Source organism: Camelus dromedarius, chromosome 8, assembly GCF_036321535.1.
Source record: "Camelus dromedarius isolate mCamDro1 chromosome 8, mCamDro1.pat, whole genome shotgun sequence".
Lineage (NCBI taxonomy): Eukaryota > Metazoa > Chordata > Mammalia > Artiodactyla > Camelidae > Camelus > Camelus dromedarius.
In genome coordinates, this window is record NC_087443.1 from 76797226 (window position 1) to 76821242 (window position 24017).

The 24017-nt window shown below is 47.7% G+C and overlaps 1 protein-coding gene across 1 annotated transcript in view; it reads left to right on the plus strand.

Annotated features, from left to right (window-relative positions):
• LHPP (phospholysine phosphohistidine inorganic pyrophosphate phosphatase) overlaps positions 1-24017 on the plus strand; it is a 126328-nt gene that overhangs the window by 21691 nt on the left and 80620 nt on the right. Inside the window, exons 4-6 of the mRNA XM_010993283.3 lie at positions 6221-6284; positions 7195-7287; positions 20366-20457. Coding sequence (XP_010991585.2) covers positions 6221-6284; positions 7195-7287; positions 20366-20457 — 249 coding nt within the window. The remainder of the gene's footprint in view (positions 1-6220; positions 6285-7194; positions 7288-20365; positions 20458-24017) is intronic.

Consider the following 24017-nt stretch of genomic DNA (forward strand, 5'->3'; position numbering starts at 1 on the left):
TAAGGTCATGAGTTTGTGACCAACATTATTGTCTGAGTCTTTAGCCCAGCCCTCACCATCTCTTTTAAAAAACCATGTTGATTATTTTCCTTAACCTCTTTTACCACCAAGACTGCACACGTTTATTGGAGAAAAATTAGAAAATACAGATGAACAAAAAGAAAAAAACAAAAAGAATGTTCAGTCCCACCGCCCGAGAAAATAGCTGTCCGCGTTTTGGTGCGTGTCCTCCGCGGCTCCCTGTGCAGGTGGATCATCACGGATGGGTGTGTTCGCAACAGTGATGTCTTCGCCTGTTTTTAACTGTTCACCAAATAATATTTTGTAAATGTTTTTCCATACAATAAGTAGATATCTCTGCAGCAAGGCTATTCCTATAATTTTTTTTAACAGTCTCTCCTGTAGCTTTTTAACTGATGCCTACTAATGGACACTTAGGTTGTTTCTGATTTTCTACCAAAGTGAGGCTGTGATCAGTATCTTCGTGCATTTCGGATGATGTGTATTTTTGAGGTTCTGGACACATGTTGCCAAGTTGCTTTCCAGAAAGCCGAGCAGATTTATTCTGTTCTCCATGGAAGCAGCACTAGCATTTTAGAATCATAGGCTCTAAGGATGGTTGCAAGGATACTGGGGTCCCACCCCAGCTTCTCGTGCGGGGCAAGAATTCTGTGGCCATCTCTGAGGAAGCGTTTCCTGGCTTAGGTGCTCCTGGTGACTGGGAGCTTCCTACCTCTGTCTGCTGAACACAGTGGCTGTTCCAGTAGACACGAGAGGGACTTGATCTGGCCACCAGCCATTGCTAAGCACTTTACGTAGTTCGCGGTGTTAACTTCTGACCATAGCACCATAAGCTGTAGGCAGTATCATTGCCATTTTACAGATGGGGCATACTGAGGCATAGGGAGGTGAAGTAAACTGTGGTTCCACCATCGATAAATGCCAGCAGAGCCAGAGTGCCACCGAGAGCCTGTGCTGTGTCACCTCTAGGCAACATTCAAGAGCAGGTATTTGGCCCACACAAGATCTTAAATTTTTTTTGAGCCTGTTTTAAAAATTGGGAGATTTTACATAAAGTAACGAAATTTCTGGATTCTTCTGAAAAATCAGAAGATCTGGCAGCACTGGCCCCGCATTCCCGAGCGCACCACAGCTTGGCTGGAGCCACAGCCTCCACTGGTCTTGGTTCACCACAGACCCCACCACCTCCTGTTACTCCTTCTCCAAGCTTCAGAGTCGATTGCCATTCGTCTTGTTTGTCTTTCTCACAGTAGAGAAATATTTTTGCATGGTTATGTCTGTTTCAAAATAGGCAAACGAGAGCGATTTCAAGAAAGGAAAGAGGAGAAATATTTCTTTTAGGAACTACAAACATTCTAGTGTGTTTCTCATGTAAATGAGAAGTGTCCTGTGTTAGTCAGTGTTCTCCAGAGAAACAGAACCAGTAGGATGTGGAGGTACATATATGTACAGTCCCTGACTTAGCGATGATTCAAGTTAGGATTTTTTGACTTTATGATAGTGTGAAAGCTATGCATGTGCAGTGAAAACCATACTTTGAATTTTGAATTTTGATCTTTTCCTGGATGCAGTAAATACCCTCTTGTGATACTGGGCAGTGGTGGAGAGCCCAGTGAGCCACGCGATCGTGAGGGTGAACAACTGATACACTTAAAATTGTTCTGTTCCCGTATTTAATAAATTACATGAGATCATGAATGCTTTATTCTAAAATAGATTTTGTGTTAGATGATTCTGCCCAATTGTAGGCGAATATAAGTGAGCACATTTAAGGTAGGCTGGGCTAAGCTGTGGTATTTGGTAGGTAAGGTTTATTAATTGCATTTTTTACTTATATTTTCAACTTACGATAGGTTTATCAGGATGTAACCCAATAGTAAGTCGAGGAAGATCTGTATATAAAGAGAAGTTGATTATGGAGGTTAAGTATATCCAAAATCTGCAGGGTAGGCTGGCACGCTGGAGACTTAGGGAAGAGTTGCAGTCTGAATCCCAAGGCTGTCTGCTGGCAGATTCCTTCTTGCTTGGAGAGGTTAGACTTTGTTCCAGTCTGGCCTTCAGCTGATTGGACGAGGCCCACCACATTATGGAGAGAAATCTGCTTTACTCAAAGTCCACTGTTGTAAATGTTAATCTCATCTAAGAAACATCTTCACAGAAGCATCCAGAGTACTGTTAGACCAATATCTAGGTAGCTTGGCCCAGCCAAGTTGACATAAAATTAACTGTCACTGTCCCCTTTCTAACCTAACAACCTTCTGCAGTTTATGTCCCTGCCAACCAGAGAACCTGGCCTGCTTAACCCTTTTACGCTCCTGGCTATGCTCTGTGTCCTGTTTGCATCCCTAAAGTTACCAGCCTGTCACTAGAGAACAACACATTTAAGAAGCTCTGCTGTAATTCATTTCTGTTAAAACTTTTTTCTTTAAAATTGTCTCTAATTATTAAAAGCTATAATTCCAGATTATGGATAGCAATCAAAATAGGTATGTTGAAAAAGAAAAAAATACGGAATCGGTTTCTTTTAGCTTTGTGATTCTGCAGTAAATTCAATAGTAAGGCAAGGGTTTGTTTTCCAAATAAGCAACTAGTGGAGCCTCCAGCTGGTGGGGCTTCTGGCTTGGGCTATAGGTTGGGTGATCAAACATCAGAGAAAGGAACCAACAGCTTTCAGGCTTGGGTTATAGCTTCTTGGGACAGCCCAAGGATCCACGAAGAGTTGCTGTCACATCGGAGTGGGGGTTGCCGATGGTGAGGGGCTGTCCTCCACCAGAGCAGGGCCGCGTGGTGCCCCCAAGGAGGCAGGATGGCGGAGGCGCTGGGGCAGAATATCCTCCTCCTGGAAACGGAGTGATTTACATTTGGCATCTGTTTGGACCAAGAGTGGGAATTGCCTTTGTAATTTCTTCTGTCATGCCGCTGTCAGAAAATTAAGCTGTTTACGCGACAGACTATGGAAGGTTAATGGCTCTTGTGGGAGAGGTCAAGTGGTCATTTTTAAGGGAGGCTGTGCTGAATAATCGGAAGGGCAGAAGAATAAAGCATAAAATCTATCTGACTGCTCCCCAGCTTTTCCCTGTCTTTCCAGAATCCACAGTTTCTTCTCTGTGGCTGGAACACTCCATTCTTGCCAGGCCTGCTGTTGCTTTTAGTACACCAGTGAAAAAAGATAAATATATCAAATCTCTTGTGTTTCAAGAGTAACTTGGGTCTTTATATTTTAAAAAATTGATTAGCTACTTGTATTTACTGTATCTCTGAAAATGTTTACAGCTAACAGATGGCCTTCAAGATGCCTTTTTGTTTTCCTGAATGAGCAAGAAATAAAGACAAATTCTGGGCACTATAAAAACAAGCCCAGGTACAGTTAAAAAAGAAATATTGAGATTTCTAATTTTGATTTATGGAAGTCAATTTTTTCTTTAGGGTCAAAAAATTAGTGTAACAAAGACAAAGGTATTTTTTGGGGGAGGGGTGTATATATATTTTTATTGAAGTATAGTCATTTTACAATGTTGTGTCCAAAGACAGGGTTTTGATTGGGTACTTTTAGCGGCCTGTTGAGTGTTTCCTTCCCATCAGGACTAAACTGAAACCTAAGAAAGTGCAGGTTTCCGACACTGTGGAAGGAAGACCTGGAGAAGGAGGAGATGGGCAGAAGCAGTGCCGTGGGGGTGTCCTTGGGAGGCCTTTCCTGGGGGAGGTGCACCAGCTCCTGCCTCCTCCAGCTGTCTCGGAGCTGAGGCTGCACTGGGCCAGAGGCCTGTAGAATCCTCAGTTCCAAACAGAGCTGTGCGTGTTGCAACAGAGCAGCCTTGTTTTATAATTTTTTCTTGGCGCCTGAGTAAGCCTCTGCTATGCCGGCCGCATTCTTTCCTCGCCTCGGTCCTCCGTGCCTGGCTCACATGCCCTGTCCTCAGAGAGGCCCTCCCCACACCCCCTCCCATTGCCCCCTTGTGAGGAGGGTGGCTCTCAGCACCTGGAGGAGCATCTGGTCCGAGGGTCCCCAGCAGGGTACCGGTTCCGAGAGGCTCCCGGGCCTGGACTCTTCTATTCCGCCCCCTTTACCTTCCCTCTCAGCCTTGATGTTTCCTTCTCTAGGAGGCCTCCCTGCCTCCCCGTCCCCAGCATGTCCAGCCTCCTCAGTCAGAGTGCGCAGAGCACAGGGTCCCCCTTATCACTGCCCACTTCCTGCCGTTTTGTGTTTGTCTGTGGACTTGCCTGCTTCCCCACCAGACCAGGCATCCCTGGGGAGCATGCTGGGTCTGAGAGTGTCCCCTGCAAAGGGGTATGGGACAGCTGTGTCCTGAATGTTTGAGGGACTGAGTTCACAGATGCCAGCTGCAGCCCCGTGAGCACAGACCCCAGCACCCAGTGTATCCCTCTGCCTCTTGGCCAGATTTTGCTTTACTTGGCCTTTCCTTCTGACTCTGGACCTCGCTGAGGAAATATCATACCAAAGCAATTTATGGTAGAAATGAGAAAAATGAGAAGAAACACTTTTTTGAGGCTATATAAATGCAAAATAGATGTCTGAATTCCAGATTTAAGACAAATGCAGGTAGGGACCTCAAAGCCTGTGTTTTGGGATCACCTTTTAAAAAGGGGCACATTTGCAGGTCCTGGCTCAGTAAGCAGTGTTAGTTCTCGTGGTTTCCTGAAAGTGTGCGGTGTCCCAGCTGGGCCTCTGGGGTGCAGAGCCTCGGACCCCGCTCGAGAGGCCTGGGGTGCACTTGGAGACTGAGTCCTATCCTGATGGGAGATGCCCCCATGGCTTCAGCAAACGGGCTCTAATCCACCTGACACGGGTGAGTGGCAGGGGACCAGCCCTTGCCGAGGCCAGGGGTTTGGCTGAAGCCTTGCAGCCTAGCTGAAGCTACTGAGGCCAGCCGGGGAGAATGCAGGTCAGGAGAGCGCCTGTCCACCTGAGCGCCGGGTAAATACCACGGACGGTGAGGCTCCTGCATCCTGGAAGGCTTCAGCTGGGTACAGAGAGGGACAGGCAGGGCTGGAGGAAGGGCACAGCCCTGGGGCAGCTTCCAGGAGCTCAGTTCTGCCATTTCCAGTAGGCACAGAACAGGTTTCAGCCCCCACAAATTGGAAAGACCCTGTTCGTTCTTTCTCCCCCGGCTCCTGTCTTACTGCTCATCTCAGTCTAGGTGAACAGGTGTCTATAACAATTTTCCCTGACGTTTTTGGAGCAGTTTCTGCATTGCAGGGATCACGTTAAGAACTTTGCCTGTGTTAGTTTGCTCAAGCCTCACAATGTATGAGTTAGATACTGGAGTTTCTTTTTGCCCATTTTACAGAGTAGAAAACTGAGGCCCAGAGGGCTTAAGCAGCCCAGAGTCCCACAGTTAAAAAGAAGTGCTTCACTTTGCTTCTCTTTGGTTCTCCACATACGTGTTGTTTAATGTCTCCCAAACTCGAAGGTCGTGTACCTGATGTGATGGGTCTCACAACATTTTAACAGTCCTGGGTTTCCCTTAACCCTGTCTTCACAGCAGCACAGAGTAAACTACCTTCCCCCCACTTTGTAGTCAGATGGCTTTGCTCAGAGGGAACTGGGCTTGGTCCACCGTGTGTCCTGAGAGGCCTGTGTGTGGCCTGGGGTGGGCGAGGCAGTGGCAGCTGGACCGCAGCACAGCGCTCGCAAGAGTGAAGACATGAAACCGTCTTCAGAAGGCAAGCTCCTGTGAGCCAAGCTCTCTTGGCCTCCAGTGAGGCGGGAAGAACCAGTGAGGTTGTCTTCTCCTAGAAGCATCTGGGCCCTGACTCCTGGGTAACAGGAGATGCAGCAGGGGGCTGTGGAACTAATGGAGTTTTTTTTCTCCAGGCAGCATGAGGGGTTAATTATTAGCAATTAGGGGTTCGCCACATGCTCTGTGGACCTGCTGTCCTTTCCCAGAACACAGATCACTTGTGTTTCTCTTTGTTAGCACCTGGACCCAGCTGCCCTGTTAGTCAGTGCGGCGGGGTCCCCACGAGGCTGGCAGCAGGGGCCATTCTGATCGCGAGCAGCTGGCCTCCGCCCCTTCCGCCCGGGCGCCGGGTGTGGTGATCACCACTGGGCTCTGTCCTGCTGACCTCCGTCCGTCATTCTCAGCATGGTGTCTGAACTGACCGTCACCCTCTCTTGAGCTGACAGAACTTCCTAGGCCTCTGGGCTCATCTCACCTTGTCCTCTTCTCTTTTCTAGACGCTACTACAAGGAGACCTCTGGCCTGTTGCTGGACGTTGGTCCCTACATGAAGGCGCTTGAGGTACCTGCCCTGGGTCTGTCCACATCCTCTTCAGATCTCAGGGCCGACTGGGATGTTTCTGGTCTTTCTGGAGAAGGGGGTGTGCTCAATGTTCAAACTGCCTTTTATGTTTTCAGAATAGACCCCCCTGTTTGAGGCTTCAAGCCTGGCACCCCCATCCTCTGTAGCTTGGCCCTCAGTTGCCCTGGTCATCAGTCTGTTCCCCCTACCGCACCACCTGCTGCTGACCCCACTGGCCCTCCCCGCCCACTCTCTGCCACTCTCCTCTCGGATTCTTGGCTTCTGTATATGTGCAAACCACCTGCCTCATTCCTGACCCTGCTTGTCTGCAGCACCTCGAGCTCAGTGTATCCCAACTGGCCTCTTTCCCAACTCCTTTCTCCAGTTTCCAAGGCAAGGCTCAGATGGGGCTCCTGCTCTGACCTGTGCCCGGTCAGCTGCCCCAGCCCGGGCTCCTGCCCAGGTCAGCTCGTATCACCGCCCGTCCTCACTGCTACATCGGCTCCTGCCTATGTGCACTCAGGTGGGAGGGATGGACAGGCTGCAGATGGGGCCCTGGAGCTTTTCCCTGGAGGACCTTTGACAGAGGTGGGAGTGGGCAGGGGGAGAAAGGAAGGGAGAAGCAGGAATGCAGGTGAGAGCATGGTCATGTGTGGCCCGCTGTGGACCGCCTCCTGGCGAGCTCAAGCACATGGCAGGGCGTCTGGTGGTGGGTGCTCCGAGCACCCTGGGCAGCCCGATGTAGAGTTGTGACACTTGCTTGCAAAGCGATCTCTCAGCCCCGTCTGTCTTGCCCTTTGGAGTCCTGTGGCCCATGGGTGCACACATGGGGCAGGATTTCCCTGCAGCTCAGGTGGTTCATTCACCTGTTACTTGTTCCCAACCGTCACGTCCTTTTCTCTTTTCGCAGTATGCCTGTGGTATTGAAGCGGAGGTGGTGGGGAAGCCTTCTCCCGAGTTTTTCAAGTCTGCCCTGCAAGAGATGGGAGTGGAGGCCCACCAGGTAGGATGGCTCCCCACAAAGTGTGTGTGCAGAGGCAGCTGTCGGGGGATACCCAGAGTGCTCACCCCGAGGCCGCCTCCATGCCTGAGATGGGTTTGAGGTTGGCCAGGCAGCCCAGTTGGGACCTTCCACCGCCACCCGCCATGAGATCTGATTAGACTGGAAAGGGGGAAAAAAGACAGCAAAGGAGGCGCACAGAATGGTTTCAACCTGTTAAATTAGTTTCAGTAAAAGAGTGAGAAACAGAAATACCCGTGGCTTTTTCTAAGTGACTTTTGCTGCTTCTCTGGAAGGATGATAGACAGGTTCTATCAGCACATTAAAAGTATTTCATTGGAAAGACAATATACAGCAAGATTTAAAGACTAGGTAAGAATAAAATCATGCATCTTGTCACCTTTGCATTCGAACTATTTTTTGAGAGAGGTTGCTTTCCAAACATATATCTTAAAAGGAAGAAAAAAGCAGTTACAATTTTAGTATCCACAGTGCCCATCCTCACACCTCCCCTTCCCAGGTAGTGTGAGTTGGTCCCTTCCAGCCGATGGGTTCCTGACAGTATTGTTGAAGAAACAATGGGCATATGTCTGCTGGTGGCCAGGGCTGCCCTGCTGTCTGGTTTGGACACATGCTGTGGCAAGGCTGGTACCCCCAGGATCACCGTGGTGCTCCTTTATTGTTGGACCCGAATTTCCCACATGTGTTCTGGTCTAGGACATCAATTGCTCATGATGCTTAGAGAAAGACAGCCCACAGCCACAAAGTCTGGAACCTCTGGACCCAAACCTCCCCGGAGAGTCACAGATGTCAGAAAATCTAGGTCTTGTGGCTCCCCAAGAAATCCCCGGGAAATGCCCTGTGAGGCTGATAGAGAAGGAGAGGCTTATGTTTTTGAATGAGTGAAGCCTGCAGGGATAGAAACCTGGTTTTCACGGCTGCATTTCATAGTGACAACATTTATAATTTGTTTTATACTGTGACAAACTTTAAACATACACAACAGCGGAGAGAAGGATACGGTGATTCTCCCCATACATCTGTCACCCAGACTCAACAATGAAAAGATTTTGTCATATTCCCTTCTTCTGTCCCTTTTCTTTTTAAAAATTTACTTGGTTTTTTTTTTCTGTTGTATTTTAAAGCAAACCTCATACTTTAATGTTATCCTATCCTTTCAAATTATAGTATGCCTTTCAAAAAATGGTGGTTGTTTCTGACCTAATTACAATGCATTAAGACACCTGACAGTGGCCAACAAACACACAAAAAGATGTTCAGCGTCATCAGTGCTTAGGGAAATACAAATCAAAACCACAGTGAGGTCCCACCTCACACCCACTTGGATGGCCATAATTTTAAAAGGAAAATGAGAAACGTTGGCAAGGATGTGGAGAAATTGGAACCCACATATAGGAATACTGGCAGGAATGTACAGTGGAGCACCCACTATGAAAAACAGCCACTGTGGAAAACAGTTCCATGGTGGGTTAATAAATTAAACATAGAATTACCATTTGACCCAACAATTCCACTACTAGGTGTCTATCCAAAAGGAGTGAAAGCAGGTGTTCAAACAAAAACTTATACATGAATATTCATAGCAGCACTGTTCACAATCACCAAAAGGTGGAAATAATGCAAATGTTCATCTGCAAATGAATGGATGAACAAAATGCGGTTTATTGTCACAAAGGAATATTTCAGCTATAAAAAGAATGAAATGCTGATAAATGCTACAGTGTGGATGAACCTTGGAAACATTATGGTAAGTAAAAGGAACCAGTCACAAAAGGCCACATTTTAATATATTTAACATTTATGCGAAATGTTCAGAATAGGCCAATCCGTAGAGACAAAACGGATTGGTGGTTGCCGGGGGCTGGGAGTGTGAGGGGTGGGGAGTGCCTGCCGAGGGGTGTGAGGTCTCCTTTTCGGGGGAAGAAAATGGCTGGAAGTAGATGGTGGTGACAATTGCACAACGTTGTGAACGTACTTCATGCCACTGATTGTACACTTCAAAATGGTTGTGTTGGTAAATTTTATCACATTGAAAAAACCCCACCTAACAAAATCAATGGTGATTCCTTAGTGTTATCTAGTATCAGTCCTTATTTAAAGTTCCCTGGGTGTCTCAGAAATATTTTTTTACTCTGATTTTTCTTTTTAAAATCAGATCCAGAAAGGTTTATACCTTACATGCGGTGGTTTTGTCTCTAAACATTTCTTTTTAACTTTTTTTTTAAGGCGGTTCTGGGGATTGAACTCAGGATGTCGTGCCTGCTAAGCATGTGCTCTACCACTGAGCTACACCCTCCCCGCTTCTTTTTAACTTTTTATCGTGGAACATTTCAAATACCTGAGCAAACTGAGAGAGTAACATAACGAACCCTCAGGTACCCACAACTGAGCTTCAGTAATCATTAGTTAGCCCTTTTAATAATCGTTTTTAACCGTTCACTCTGAAGCAATTTCATATGTACAAAGAGATTGCAAAAACAGTACAGAGAATTCCCATGTGCCTTTACCCCAGCCTCTTCAAATGCTAACATATTACGTGACAATCGCAGAACAATTATAAAATCAGGACATTAGCCTTAAACAGAGTTGGCTAACCCAGGGACCCCCACGCTGGTTTAATGTCACGCCCCCTAGTGCCCTTTACTCTGAGCAGTTCCTCGGTCTGTCTTCATCTTTTAGGACCATGGCATTTTTGAAGAGTCCTGGCTGGTTCTTTTGTAGAATGTCCCTCACGTTTCCTCATGATGTAATTTTAGGTTATGCATTTCTGGCACATTTAATCCTGGTTGTGCATTTCCCAGACACAGTGCTGTGCCCTCCTGGTCCGTGCCATCGGGAGGCCCATGAGAGCGCTTTGCCCATGATGGGTGATGGTCTCCTTGACCCTCTTCGGAGGTGCCTGTTCTCCACTGCAGAGTTACTGTTGTCCATTTGTGACTAATCAGTATCGTGTGTGGGGGGGAGGTGAGGGATGGGGGAGGTTGACACTATGTAAATATGCTCTTTCCTGTCATTCTTTCCCCTCCAACCTTGAGCATCTATTGACAGTTCTTACCTGAAACAGTTCATTACCATGTTTGCCAAAATGGCGATTTCTGTTTCCTTCGTTCCTTCTAATTTGTTGATTAGATTTACCATAAGGAAGAGCTTTCCTTTTTCTCTCATTTACTTTTTTATTCTTTCCAACGTGGGCTCAAGGAAGTTTGTTTTATTCCATGAGTCACAGTCCATTCCTATTGTTATTTTGTTGCTCAAATTGTCCCATCTTTGGCCATCAGGACCTCTTTCTAGATGAATAACCGCTTGTTTTATCTATACCTCCACCTACTCCTCTCCCCTAGATTATTTTGCATCATCTCCCAGAAATCATATCACTTCATCTGTAAATATTTCTAAAGTCCCTAAAAGATAGTTCTTTTTTAAAAATGTTGATAATGTCATGATCACATCTAAATAATACTAACAGTAATGCCTTAATTTCATCAAATATCCAGTCATTATTCACATTTCCCTAATGGTCTTATAATTATTTATGTGCTTGCAATTTGTTTGAATCAGGATCCAAGTGAGGTCCTTGCACTGTGCTTGGTGGGTGGGATTCTCCAGTGATTTCTAATCTGTCCCTTCGCACTACCCCCCCCCCATCTCCCTTTTGTTTCCCTGGGTTTTGTGGATTGCACTCCAGTGCTGTCCTTCCTCGTGCTCCCGTCCTCCCTGCTTCCTGTGTGTGGGTGCTTAGATCTAGAGGCTCAGAGTCTGTGTCAGTTTTTTGACAACTGCTTTCTAGGGGTGGTGTGACCCCCACTGGGAGGCACAGAGCATCCAGTTGTCTGCTTCTGTGGTGTTAGCAGCTACTGATGGTCGGTGCATAACTCCGTTCGTTCATTAAGGGCTGCAGAATGGGATGTCTGAATTCTCTCATCCCTTCTTCATTTTCTCTCTGGATTTCTTCCATATAGGAAATTCCTCACTATCTATTCCCCTGAAGGACAGTTCATATCGGAAACTCCAGATAAACGCCTGTTTCTTTCCTATTATTTGTTTTCAAAATAATGAGTTGATTCTCTAACACCTTCCAAGGTAACAAAGGAGATTTAAAACTACATACATCACTATAAATAAGTGGATAAAAGCACATTTGATGTGTTCCAATCCATTACCATTATAATTCATGCTCAAAGTATTGTATCTTTGATCAGTGGAAGCCTCTTCAAGCTGGTCTGAGTCCTGTTGACCTGACCCCAGAGGTCTCTGAGGTGTTATGAGCTGTTCGGACAGACTGAATCAAAGCCCCATATGCTTTGCACATCGCTGTGCTAGGCCTGGAATCTGCCATCCTTCCAAGGAGCCATGCTTATCTTTAGTGGAAAATAGTATTTAGAAACCACAATCAGGACATTAATGGTTCTTACCGCTACTGAGTTGGTCATCATTTCCGAGCCTTATTAGTCCACAAGGGTCAAAAAAATATGTATCTTTAAACATGAAGTACATCATGAGTTTATACTGAAACTTCTGATTCAGACTTAGGCCTGTGGGTTTTCACTTGATTCCATCCATCAGATGTCTGTTTCCTTTCTTCATATCAAAAATCCTGTCTCTGTAGAATACCAACATAATCATTTGTTTTAGCCCATAATACGCACAAGAGTCATGAATCTCAAAAACACGATGCTGTGTGAAAGAAGCCAGACACAAAAGAGTGGGTGCCACCACCAGTCCTGGCAGTGCCACCAAGACTGGGATAGTGGTGTGAGTGGCGTGGGCTGGACTGCAAGACACGGCATCTCTGTGATGGCTGGTTAGTGAGTACAGAAAGGCTGATTACCGGTACTGTTAAAGATTTCTTTTTCTGACAGTTTTTTGTTTTGTTTTGTTTTGTTTTGTTTTGTTTTGTTTTGTTTTGTTTTTTTGTTTGTTTGCTTAGAGCATATCCTTCTAGAGATTTTTCAGCCAAATACTGTTTTTTCAAGCTAAGGTTATTCTTTTCCTTTCTGGGTGGCAGAGGGTGGTGTGTCACCAAAAGGACCCTCCTTAAATTCACTTTTCTTCCAATTTTTAAGGGACTGGTTTTTCAGTATTTGAATTTTTTTTTCATAGTTATGTAAAATTTCACGTAGGTCTGAAATCAAATCCACGAAATAAGATATATTCCAGGAAGTCTGGCTTCTGTCCTTTCCCTTCTGATGCCTCCTGCCACGTCTCTCCTTGTAGCCATTTTTATAAATACTATGGCTTATCTTTCCATTTCTTAAATATCAACAACTGTGTATATATTTGTATCCTACTCATAGGATGCATTTGAGAGAATGAATTCTGAAGATAATTTGTTATCAAGAGGAAGCAAGGTTGACTGTTGGAATTTGAGTTTAAAAACCAATATTCAGGATTAGATAAGCACTGTGTTCACAACCATCTCGAACTACCCCCCAATGCCATGCCTCCCCCAACAAACAAAATAAAAGCCTGTCGCTGCCTAGAACATAAGACCAGAGGAACTGAAGAGTAAGACGTTATCTCTGGTTGTCTTTATGTGGCTGACCTTGGTTAATCCCTCTGCCCCCCCGACTTTTGTTTGTTGGGTATTTTCCAGTTACTTTCACGGTTGGCATCTTTTACATTCTGAATGAGAAACTGCCCTCCCCACACCCCAAAAAGGAGCCGAGGCCCTTTCGGGGGTCAAGTTGATCAGGCTTCTCATTTGGCAGGTACCAGGGCGTCTGCGGCCAGGGCTGAGGGTTTTGGATTCCTGGCGGGTCTGCTGTCTACTGGGTGGTCCCTGTGCTGTCCCGCAACGCGAGCATCTGTGGCTCTGGGGAGCTGAGGAATTGCTTTCTCTGGTGGCTCTGAGCTCATGTGGCAAAGCTGAATCTTATTTACCTCCCACACTATCATTCTCTCTTTTGCCCTCAGATGTCATCACTGTCTCTCCTCTTGACAGACGGTTGAGTGGCAGTTGCGTGTTCTTAATACCCCAACCCCACCGTTTTTCTACAGTGTTCATTAATGGTATTTGAGCCTCAGGATGTATAGACATTTCAAAGCAGTATTTCAAAATTAGACCATTTTGAATGAACTGTGTCTTATGCACAACGTAATACTTCTCTGTTCCTGCTTCTCTATTTTTAATGAAAATGGCTGTGAGCAGCTGTCTTGCTGAAGTGCCAGGCGGTGGCAAACCTTACATTTTTCAAGCTGCTTTAATCAATAAAGTTATCACCAGTCATTTCCCTTGGTAACTGCTTCTTCCCAGACCTAGGCTTGCTTCTTGCAGCTGAGGAGTTTCCAGCCTGCAGTCAGAATGGATATAACTCCCCAAATCCAATCTTCATTTTAACCTTTCCTCAATAGCCTAGAAATAATAGATTGCTGGTATTACTCTAATAGATTGGAAATTCAAACCTCCTCGAGGTGACCAGGCCCTTTCTAGGATTCAGTAATAAGGCAGAGAATAACATACCTTAAAGGTTGCTTCTAGAAATACCTAATTCTCATGGTTTAAGGCTTCTGAATCAGTGGGCGGTTTTATAGCTTCATACTAAAGCCCCAATGATATGAAGGTTTTGGCAACTTTCCATAATCTAAGAGGTTCCATCAGTTGCCAGTTGTGCAGGTTTAATGGAAATTGGGACTGTTTAGACCAGAGTGCTTGGTCAGCACCAGAAGCCAACATGCAGCAGCTTGGAAGCTGGGCGCACCCATTTCACAGATGAGGAGCCCGAGGCTTGGAGAGGATGGGCCTTAAATACTTGGCACACCAAATGTGCTGGGCACCCCGGGGATCTCCTGCATATCCAGGTATTTCATGAAATCCTTATTCCAATCCCCTGTCACAGGTACTTGCATTTCCATCTTAAGGTTAAGGCAGGATCTCTCAGCCCTGCACTATTGGCATTTTGGGGCCAGGTCATTATTTGTGGTGGAAGGTACCCACCTCCTCCCCAAGTTGTGAAACCACAGATGTCTCCAAGACATTACCAAATGTCCCAGGGGAACAAAAGCCCCCCCCCCCCCCCCCCCCCCGTTGAGAACCAGGGCACTGGGGAATAGTCACAGAAAAGCCAACTATTGAAGCCAGTGTTACGCTGCTGATGAGGCACGAGGACCCAGTCCCCTCCAGGTCTCTGCTGTGCCCAGTCCTCTAGGAGGGGCCAGCAACATACCAGAATGTTTAGGTTCAGTCGTACAATAGCATTTTCTCTTTTGAAAAATATTAAAATACATCTTTTTGGCCCAATATAGAAAATAAAGTTAGACAAGATTTTGGGTGGTGAGGGTGAGCATCTTCAGGACAGCCTGTCAAAAATGGAGGTGAAAAGAGGGCGAAGTTTGTAGGTTTATCCAGAGAGAGCGGGGCATAAAACAAGGACCTGCTCCATCATTTTGCTCGCAGGTTCTCAGGGTATTGATTCTAGCTACGGGGCCGTGGAGAGAGCCTGTGCCCTTGGTGGGGAGGCCTGTGGGTGAGGTATGAATGTCCACGTGGGGCCACTTGGGGCCACTCATTTGTCTTACGGCCTCCTTCGCCTCAGGTATGTGTATGGAAGGCTTGTCTTCTCCTGTTTGTTGGCTGAATGCTCCCCTGGCCCATCCATCCCCCAAGCTGTGTTCATGGTCTTTGGTCTTTGGGCGTCTGTTCAGGGTTACTTGCCGTGAGCACCGGGAGAGAGAGGGCCAGGAGGAGTGACTCCTGCAGCCCCCTGCCTCCAGCCACGGGCAGGAGTTCCAGGAACTGCCAGCTCTGAGGTTGCCTTTGTGCTCTGTCTTGGTCATAAGGCACCTTTAAAATCTCATGTCTTTATTTTCCCTAAGACATTTCCTCCCCTAAAGCCTTTTTTTGAAAAGTTGATTTTATTTTCTCCTTAAAAATCCTTAAAAATTTGATTATGAAGTGACTCCTGTTTGTTAAAGGAGATGGATAAAACTCAGAAAGTACAAGGGAAAAAATTGTTCATCCTTCCACTAATCTGGAATAACAGAAATCATGCTCAAGCTTTCCAGTTTTTTTGGTGTCTATATACATTGTTAACACAAAATTGGGATAATCCTGTACCTGCTATTTGAAACCTGATCCCCCCCTCCCCTTAATATTGTATTGGGAACAGTTTCCTTCGTGCAAATGCAAGCACTTCCACAGAGTAATTTTTGTGCCTGCATAGCATTTCGTCATATGGACGACCATAACCTTCTTAAGCACCAGGCTGTATTCCCATCCTTACTGCCGTAATGCACTTTACCCATCCCCTATTGTTGGACATTTAGATTACTTCCAGTTTCTGCCTTGTACATAACCCTTGTACATACATCCTTTTGTGCATTTCAAATTATTTTCTTAGAAATCCTAGTGGCGTAGTTGTCAGGCCATGGTGCACGTTGTTTATTTCTGTTTCAGAAACGTGGTGTCAGTTCAGCCTCCTTACCAGCTGTATATGCAATATATGCATGTGCTCATTTCCCAGCATCTTCACTGGCGCCATTGTTTCTTACTTTTTATAAAATAATTTCTTTGAGTTTTGCTGTGTTGATCTTACTCCTTATGAACGTGTCAGACGGTGGGGGAAATTCTTTAGTGCTGAGCACCCCCAGGTGCCCGAGAAGGCCTGGTTGCTCTGAGCCTGCAGACGGAGGGTCTTGGGCTCTTCTCAGTGCTAGATGTCCTCTCGAGGCCTCTGTGACTGGGGGTGTGTCCCCGGGGCTGAAGTGTAGGCTGAACCCACTGCTCCTTCACCAGCCCTGCTGTGTGCTGCCCCGTGGGAGGGAGAAGTGCCCCTCCCGGCAGAGCCCCGGGACGGCTAGAAACTTCAGGAAACATGGGCTTTCCTGGGAAAGCTCTTTGGCACTGGAAGTGTGTGTTCCAAACATCGTCCCCTGTGAGGATGGGTTCTTACCCTGGCACCTGGGATGGTGAAGAGGAGACAAGGGCAGACAGACCAGTATTTAAGAAGGGCAAATGAATGTTTTTTTTTAACCCAAACCCGAAAACCCACCTGAAGGGCTCTGGTGGCGCCTCTGGCTCTCATATCTCCGTTCCATCCGACCTCTTGGCGCGTGTCTCCGTCTTCCCTGAGCCATATTGCAGTCAGAAAGGCAGTGCAGCCCAGGCCTGACAGGTAGGGTTTCTTTATTTCCCCCGACGGCGCACCTCTTGACCTCTATCTTCTCGCCAATGATTTTTTAAATCCTAAATGATTTGGCAATAACTGCTCCTCCTTGTGTGATTATTGCCTTTCACCGACAGTAAATCTGCGAGATCCCCAGGGGCCCGAGGCGTTTAGGTATGCGGAGCCCACAAGCTGGCCAGACAGGCATCACCGCGCCGGGCGGCTGCACACCGTCGGCGCCCCTGGCCCCCGCCCCTCACACCCGGCTCTGGGCTCTGCCTCGGCCTGGGCAGCGGTTGTCACGCAGAACCACTGCTGCTGCTGCTCCTGCTCCGTATTCTTCCTCCAAGGGCCCAGATTTCTCTGGGTCCGTCTCCACCGGCCACATTGACAAATGTCCTGGCCCGGGAAGACCTGGGAGTCAGTATTCTGTAGCGGGAGGGATTTCTGCCACCTTGGGAATTTCTGCTACAAGCACATGTGTGCATGCACAAAATTTTATTTTACCCAGAGCTTGGAGGATGCCAGGCATGACGTTTAGTAAGTGGAAGACTCGTTTCATTTCCAAGGCACTCTCTAGCAATACAGCCCCCAGTAATGGACAGCTGGAACGCTGTGGATGTTCAGAGGCTGACCCAGCAGTGTCAAGACAACTCCTTGAGAAAGGCAAAGTAGATCCCATCCTGGGGCTTGTGGCTGGCCTGGCTGCCTAAGCCAGGTGCTCCCCTGCCCCCGCCCTCTGTCAGGTGAGCAGTGTGGTCGCCCAGGTGACCCTGGCTTTGCAGGTACCCTTGGACTCACAGTGGTCTCTGTGGCTGCCCCTACTCCAGGGAACACGCGTTTCCACTGGCTGCTGCTGCTTGGGTGATTGATACTTCCACACAGCTGTGTGAGGGCTCGTAGACACGAAATTAACCCCATTTGGGCTTGGCAGTGTTTTCCCCAGCATCGGTCATTCTAGGGAAAAAGAAATTCCAATTTTACCATGTCTGGGTGCTCGTCCTTAGTGGCAGGATTTACTTAAAGGTGGTTTAAGGTGATTCACTTCAATGTATTTTAAAAGGAACTTTTGATCACTGCTGTAAATGGAAAACCAGAATCACTTACCATAAATAGATTACTCTAAAAATAAATGTAAACGATTACATTAAAGATGCACATCCTTGTTCTACCTGAAACCAAATAGTGTATGTATGCCCCGTACGCATAACACACTTGGGGGAACGTGCATTAACGCAGAGGAAAGATCAGAGAAAATTAGTGAAAAGTATGAAGTTTAGAATATTCACTGGGAAGAAATGCAGTTTATTTCAGGTACATCTTACGTCTCACACGGCGGGTGTGGCTCCTTGCCGCTGGCAGAATTCTCGGCACTGTGGGCATCAGGTGTCGCCCAAGCTCTCCCGGGGGCCAGAGTCCCCCTGTAGCTTCTCTGATGGAGGCCCTGTGGCCTCTGCCTGTTTTGTTTTTGTTTTTGTTTTGTTTTTTTGCTTTCTGTTTCTTTTGTTTTTTTGTTTGTTTAATGGAGGTACTGGGGACTGAACCCAGGACCTTGTGCACGTGGGCTCTACCACTGAACTATATCCCTCCTCTCTGGCCTCTGCTTGAGTGTCCTTAAGTGATGGGGGCCTGGTCCCTCTGAGGCATCCCCTGCTGACTGTTAGAAAAGCCTCCTATTTACCTGAAACTACCTCCCTGATGCGGCCCCAGCTCAGCCTTTGTCCTTTTCCACAAGCTCCTCTGATTCCTCTTTATTTGAAGGCCTGCTGGGGAGAAGTTTCCAAGGACATTTGCTTCAAGCTTATTGACCTGTGCTTTGGGGAATTCATTGTATGACCTGCCCTGGTTAACGGTGGCAGATGGGTCATTGGTACAAATGTGATCTCCTGCCGGGGAGGCTCTGACACCTTCCCCTAAGCCCCCTAACCTGGTTGACCTCTCTTGCCCTTGAGATTGAAGCGCAAAATCTCACCTCTAGGAAGCCTTCCCTGACCACCATCAATCCCATGAGGTCAAGCCTCACGGACCCCTGCACTTCTCCTCCCTGGCTATGTGTTTGTGCAGTTACCTGCCTTTGACTGTGAACTTCATGAGAGTGGGGACTATGTTTGTGACTCACCGTGTTTCCACCACCACTGACTCACTCAACAAACTTGTGTCAATCATCAGCTGAGTCCCAGGATTAGCACAGAGCCTGCCCTCAAGGGGCTCACACCTCTTGGAGGAGTGAGATGAATGACCATTATAAAGCAGCAGGTGCACACAATGCAAGGGGGTAATCACAGAGGCTTTGGGCAGGCCCCAGAACCCAGCCTCGGGGATGAAAGGTGGTGGCCATCTGAGCTGAGTCCCAAAAGATGGTTAGAGTTGGCCAGTGGAAGAAGAGGGGGAAGCAGGCTAGAAAGGTCACCATGTGCCCATGGGCATCCTTTCCACAGGTGTCCATTCTGTTGTGTAGAGCCATATTTCTATTTAGTACCATTTTCCTTTTGCCTGAAGGACTTCCTTTTACATTTCTTGTGTGTGGATCTGTTGGTGACGAAGTCTTATAGCTTTAGATGTCTGGAAATGCCTTTATTTCACCTTTGCTTTTGAAAGATAATTTTGCTGCATATGGTGTATTAGGTAAGCACTCCCCCCACTTCCAGTACTTTTAAGACGGTGCTCCAGAAAGATGGTGTTCCGCTGTTTTCTCATGTGCATTGTTTTCAATGAGAAGTCTCATGTCTTTGTTTCTCTGTACATGTCTTTTATTTTCCTCTCCAGTTGTTTTTAAGATTTTTTTTTCTTGTCACTGTCATATGCAATTTGATTGTGTTGTGCCTTGATGTAGTTTTCTTCGTGTTTCTTGTTCTTGGTGTTGATTAGAATCTTGGAGCTGTGGATTTATCATTTTTGTTGAATTAGAAACTTTTTCAGCCATTATTTCTTCAAGTGTTGTGTCTGTCTCTTCCTCTCTCATTTTACTTTCAGGGCATCCAGTTACACTAGGCCCTTTGAAGTGCTGTCATAGCTCACTGTTTCTCTGTTCATTTTTTAGAAATTAGTTTTTCTCCCTGTGTTTCATTTTGGATAGTTTCTGTTGCTGTGTCTTCAAGTTCACTAATGTTTTCTTCTGCATTGTCTAGTCTGGCTTTAATTTCATCAGTGTTTTTTGTTTGTTTTGTTTTGTTTTTTAAAGATTGTAGTTTTTATCTCTAGAACCTTGATTTTTGTATCTTTTCTTTTCCCTTCCGTGTCTCTACTTTGGGAACATATGGATACAGTTACAATAACTGATTGAATGTCCTACTATGCTAATTCTCACAGCTGTGTCAGTTCCATGTCAGTTTTGATTCATTTCCCTCTTCATTGTGTGTACTGTTTGTCTTTTTTTGCATGTCTGATCATTTTTCAACTGGGATGCCAGACGTTGTGAACTTTACCTTTCTATATGCCCATAAATATTTTTGTGCTTTTTTCTTTGTTAAAGCACTTGGAAACAGTTTGATCCTTCCAGATCTTGCTTTTTGTAGTTGTATCTTCACTATTGAAAGCAAAACCGTCTAAACTTGGGCTACAAAGATTTGCCAGAAATTCACTTAGTTTTCACAGAACCAACAGTTGGGAAAATAACCTGGTTACACACTGTTTAGCTGAAGGTAAAAGTCAGCCTGTGTTCAAGTAGCGGTGAGACAGTGTGGGCCTCCCCATGTGTCCCTGTGGCACCAGCTCACTTTGATACCTACTGATTGATTTTAAATTGCCCAGATACGCACCGTTCAGAGCCTCGGCCCGTGGTGGGCAGTGGGAGATATATTCAAGGTGGGTTGACTTTTAATCAGTACAGTGAGTGTTACCTTGTTTAATTTGTATGATGGTGGTTTCAAACATCAAATCAAGAGGTTAATGGTGTCAAAAAAGATGAAGGAATAAAACTCTCCCGACATGATTTCTGAGTGCCTCTCCCTGCACGACAGGCCGTCATGATCGGAGATGATATCGTGGGCGACGTCGGCGGTGCCCAGCGGTGCGGGATGAGGGCACTGCAGGTGCGGACGGGGAAGTACAGGTGAGTGCCCCACGCGAGGCCGGCTTCATCTGCCTGCCTGCCTCCGTGGATTCCTGGGATGGCCAGGTTTTCATTTTCTTTTCTTCTCCAAAATAAAACGGGCTATACTTTCCAAATGGAAGAGCAGTATGTGGGCAGCCGATGATGTTTATATAACTGTCCCCCAAGGATGGGCCTGGATGACTTTTTGTAGCAGAAAGTGGTAGATAAAGCAGCTTTTGATACAAGGTCTGAGTTTCTAAACAGATTTGAATCAAGCCTAGTGCGGAGATAACAGATTGAAGGCTCTGGCCGTGGAGCCCGCTGCCTGCAGAGAGCTGGGCTGAACTTGGCCGAGCTCCTCTCTGCAACGCGGCTGATGCTCCACTGTATGCAGAGGTTACAGCTCCTGGGCGCCCAGCCCCTCTGGTCACCGTCCCCCTCCTTTTCCTTCACCGTCTCCATTCAGTGAGAGACAGAGAACCTGAAGACAGCAGGTCCGTGGTCAGGGATGAGTCAGGGACACTTTGGAGCCAAACCTCCGTCTCTGGAGGAGCTACGTTTTCCTCACCTGATCAGAAGTCAGGCTGGCGTCAGGCAGATCACACTGATGGGCGCCTGTTGGGGTAGGATGCTTGCAGCGTGTGCAAGTGCCCTGCGGTGTCCAGGTCTGGCCTGCTCAGCCTTGAGAGTGTTTCAGACGTCAGAGTGTTGTCTTGCCTTATTCTAGATGGTTTTGATTGTGCTCACTCAGAAAAACTACAATTTTGTGGATGCTGGAGAGGCTTAGTTAAAACATGGTTACCCGGGGGTATTTGGATGTAGGGAGTGCGGATGGATTATATCAGTCTCGAGAGACACAGGGCGCCTTCGGGTTTGGGGCGGGTAGATGGACGCAGGTGAGTGAGGAAGTCTCAGTGCACCTGGGGTCCGGGGCTAGAAAGTTCCCCCCAGCCCTCTTCTGGACCTCCTAGGGTGTCAGAAGCCACCTTGAAGCCACCTCAAATATGGACCTCCTTTCTTCCTCACACGAGAGTTTCCTGGGGTTCCTCTGCTATGTCTGGCCTGAGAGAGTGAGGGAAACCCCAGTCAAAACCTTGTAAACACTCTCTCCCAGAGGCCAGCCTGGAGCCCCGAGGTCCCCAACTGCCCTTCCCCCAAAGTTGCTGAGCAGTGGGACGGGGTGTCCTTTGGTTGATGCTCTGCCACATGGTGCTGCCCAGCCCCTGGTGCCATCTCATCAGGAGCCAGCACAGCTCAGTGAGCACCTTGGACACACGAGTACCAGAGTGGTGTCTCCTTACTGAGAACACAGTGGTGTGGCTCAGAGTGAGGTGGAAGGCGAGAGCTATAAAGTGTTCTGCACTTGGCTGCTGCTTCTGGTGTCTTAGGGGGAAAAACAAGTCTGTTCCGATTCAGTGTAGCCTCAGTTGGGGTCTTCGGCCAGTCTAAGCCGTGCCCCTGTAAACTGAGAAGGCACTGACCTTGCCCCAGGCCCCCAGTGTGTTCCTGGGCCATTGGGTCTCTGAGGAAGGGCCATCCACACACACAGTCGAGAAGCTCACAAACGGGCTGGCGGGCGTGCGGGTGGCTGTGTCCCACCTCACACCACTGGGATTGGCGCTTTTCTGAGTCCCCCATCCCCCTGTCTCCCGGAGAGATAAATCCCATCGATAGTTGGCAGAATCCTTCCGGACTGCCTCTCTGTGAAGATAACATATGGCTAATGTGTTGAGGTTTTTTCTTTTTACAAAAGCGGGAGTATATTATGTTACAATCTGACATTTTCTTGAACGATGTTTTGTGGCATCTTCCCATGGCTGTCCTTCCTAATTTTAAATTCCTAAGGCGATACTTCAGGTAAGTGCTGTTTCGTGTGTGGCCACCAGTTTGCCCTTGGCAAAAGAGAGGTGATGATGGTGCTGTTGGTGACGTCACCTTGCGACCAGGTACAGCCTCACCTGTACCTCAGCCACCTGAGTGGAGAGGCAGGGGCTTAGCAAGTCTTTTCTTGAAGGTACTTAAGAAGTCAGACCCTTTGATCTGTTTGTTATGAGGATGTACCTCTGCCTTTGTTAGCAAGCAGGGCGGAGAGAGAAGAGCCTCACTACAGGTAAGGTGGTGAGTGAGCCGGGAGCAGGAGGCCGGGTTCTGTGCTCACCGAGGCAGGGGGAGGACCTCTTTGCCGCCGGCTGCTGTCCAGAGCCCTGCTGTCTGATGCGGTGGCCACGAGCTTCCGGGGGCTGAGGAGCACTTATGATGTGGCTGGTCCGACTCGAGATGTGTTAAAAGTGCAAACACACACCACATTTCAAAGAATGTGAAAAAGCTCACTCCTAATGTCTTGTACTGATGACTTGTTGCAATCCTGGTGTCTTATGTTAACTTCACCTGCTCAGTTTTATTTTTGTTAATATGGCTACTAGAAAGTTTTAGCTTGCTTCTGTGCCTCTAATCAGGGCTTAGCGCATTTCTGTTGGACAGTGGGGGCCCCTGCACTGTCCCCTTCTCCCTGCAGATGGCACTCTCGGCGCACAGAGGCTGCCAGGGCACCTTGCATGGTGCTCTCTGCAGATGAGTGGCAGGCTTGGAGCCAATGAACAGCCTTGGCTCCTTGGCACCCTGTGGACTAGGCCTGCATTCCTTCCCCCCAGCCTCCCGGGCAGCACTCGGCTCCTCCTTCTAGAGCTGCCCTGCCCGTGCCTGGAGTTCTCCACCCCTCTGGCTACCTCTGTGAACAGGCAATGCTAAGTTTGAAGGTCATCAGGGCCCATATCTGCGCCACACATGAGCCAGGCAGTGGCAGGGTCTGTGTCCTTTCTGTGTGCTGGGCCTCTCCTCTGAGTGGCCGTGAGTGGCCTCTCAGGAGCCAAGGGCCAGTGGGTGGGTCAGCAGAGCATTGGAAGGCCTCGTGCACCGGGTCCTCTGTTGGTGGCCTTGGTCCAGCCTTGACTGAATTGGAGGAAGCAAGACAGGTGGAGGATGGCCTTGTCACTGGATACAGGTGGCAGAGAGCCAACAAGCGAGTAAGCTTGGCACTCACACCTGGCCATGTGGCTTCTCTACTGGCTTGAGGCCAAAGGCAGGCTAGGGAGGCTGAGCCAGGTCCGAATCCCGCAGGGCCCTGCCTGTCTGGCCATGGAAGGGGAGGGAGGCTGGAGGAGGCCTCGTAGGGCCACTGGACAGCCCCGCTGCAGGATGCCCCCTCGCGCCAATGCCTTCTAGTGTGCACATGTGTGCGCACACATGTGCTCACACACACACACACACAAACACACACACACACACACACACACACACACACACACGAGACTGTGTGTCAGAGGCGTTGCTGAGGGTGTGGGATTTGAACTTGCCCGTGGCCGTGAGATCTCTCTATGACCTTCCATGTTTTCATTCCCCTGGCTTCTTTCTTCTTTTATCGCAAAATGAGAGAAGGGCGAAGTCTCAGAGATGGGAGAGATCACAGGGGAGGGGCAGGGCGCTGAGCTTAGGAAGAAGGGCTTCACAGGGCCTGCCCCACCAGGACCGCCAGGAAGCCTCAGGCTCACCGCAGGGAGTGGGCTGGGTCCCCTCCGGCA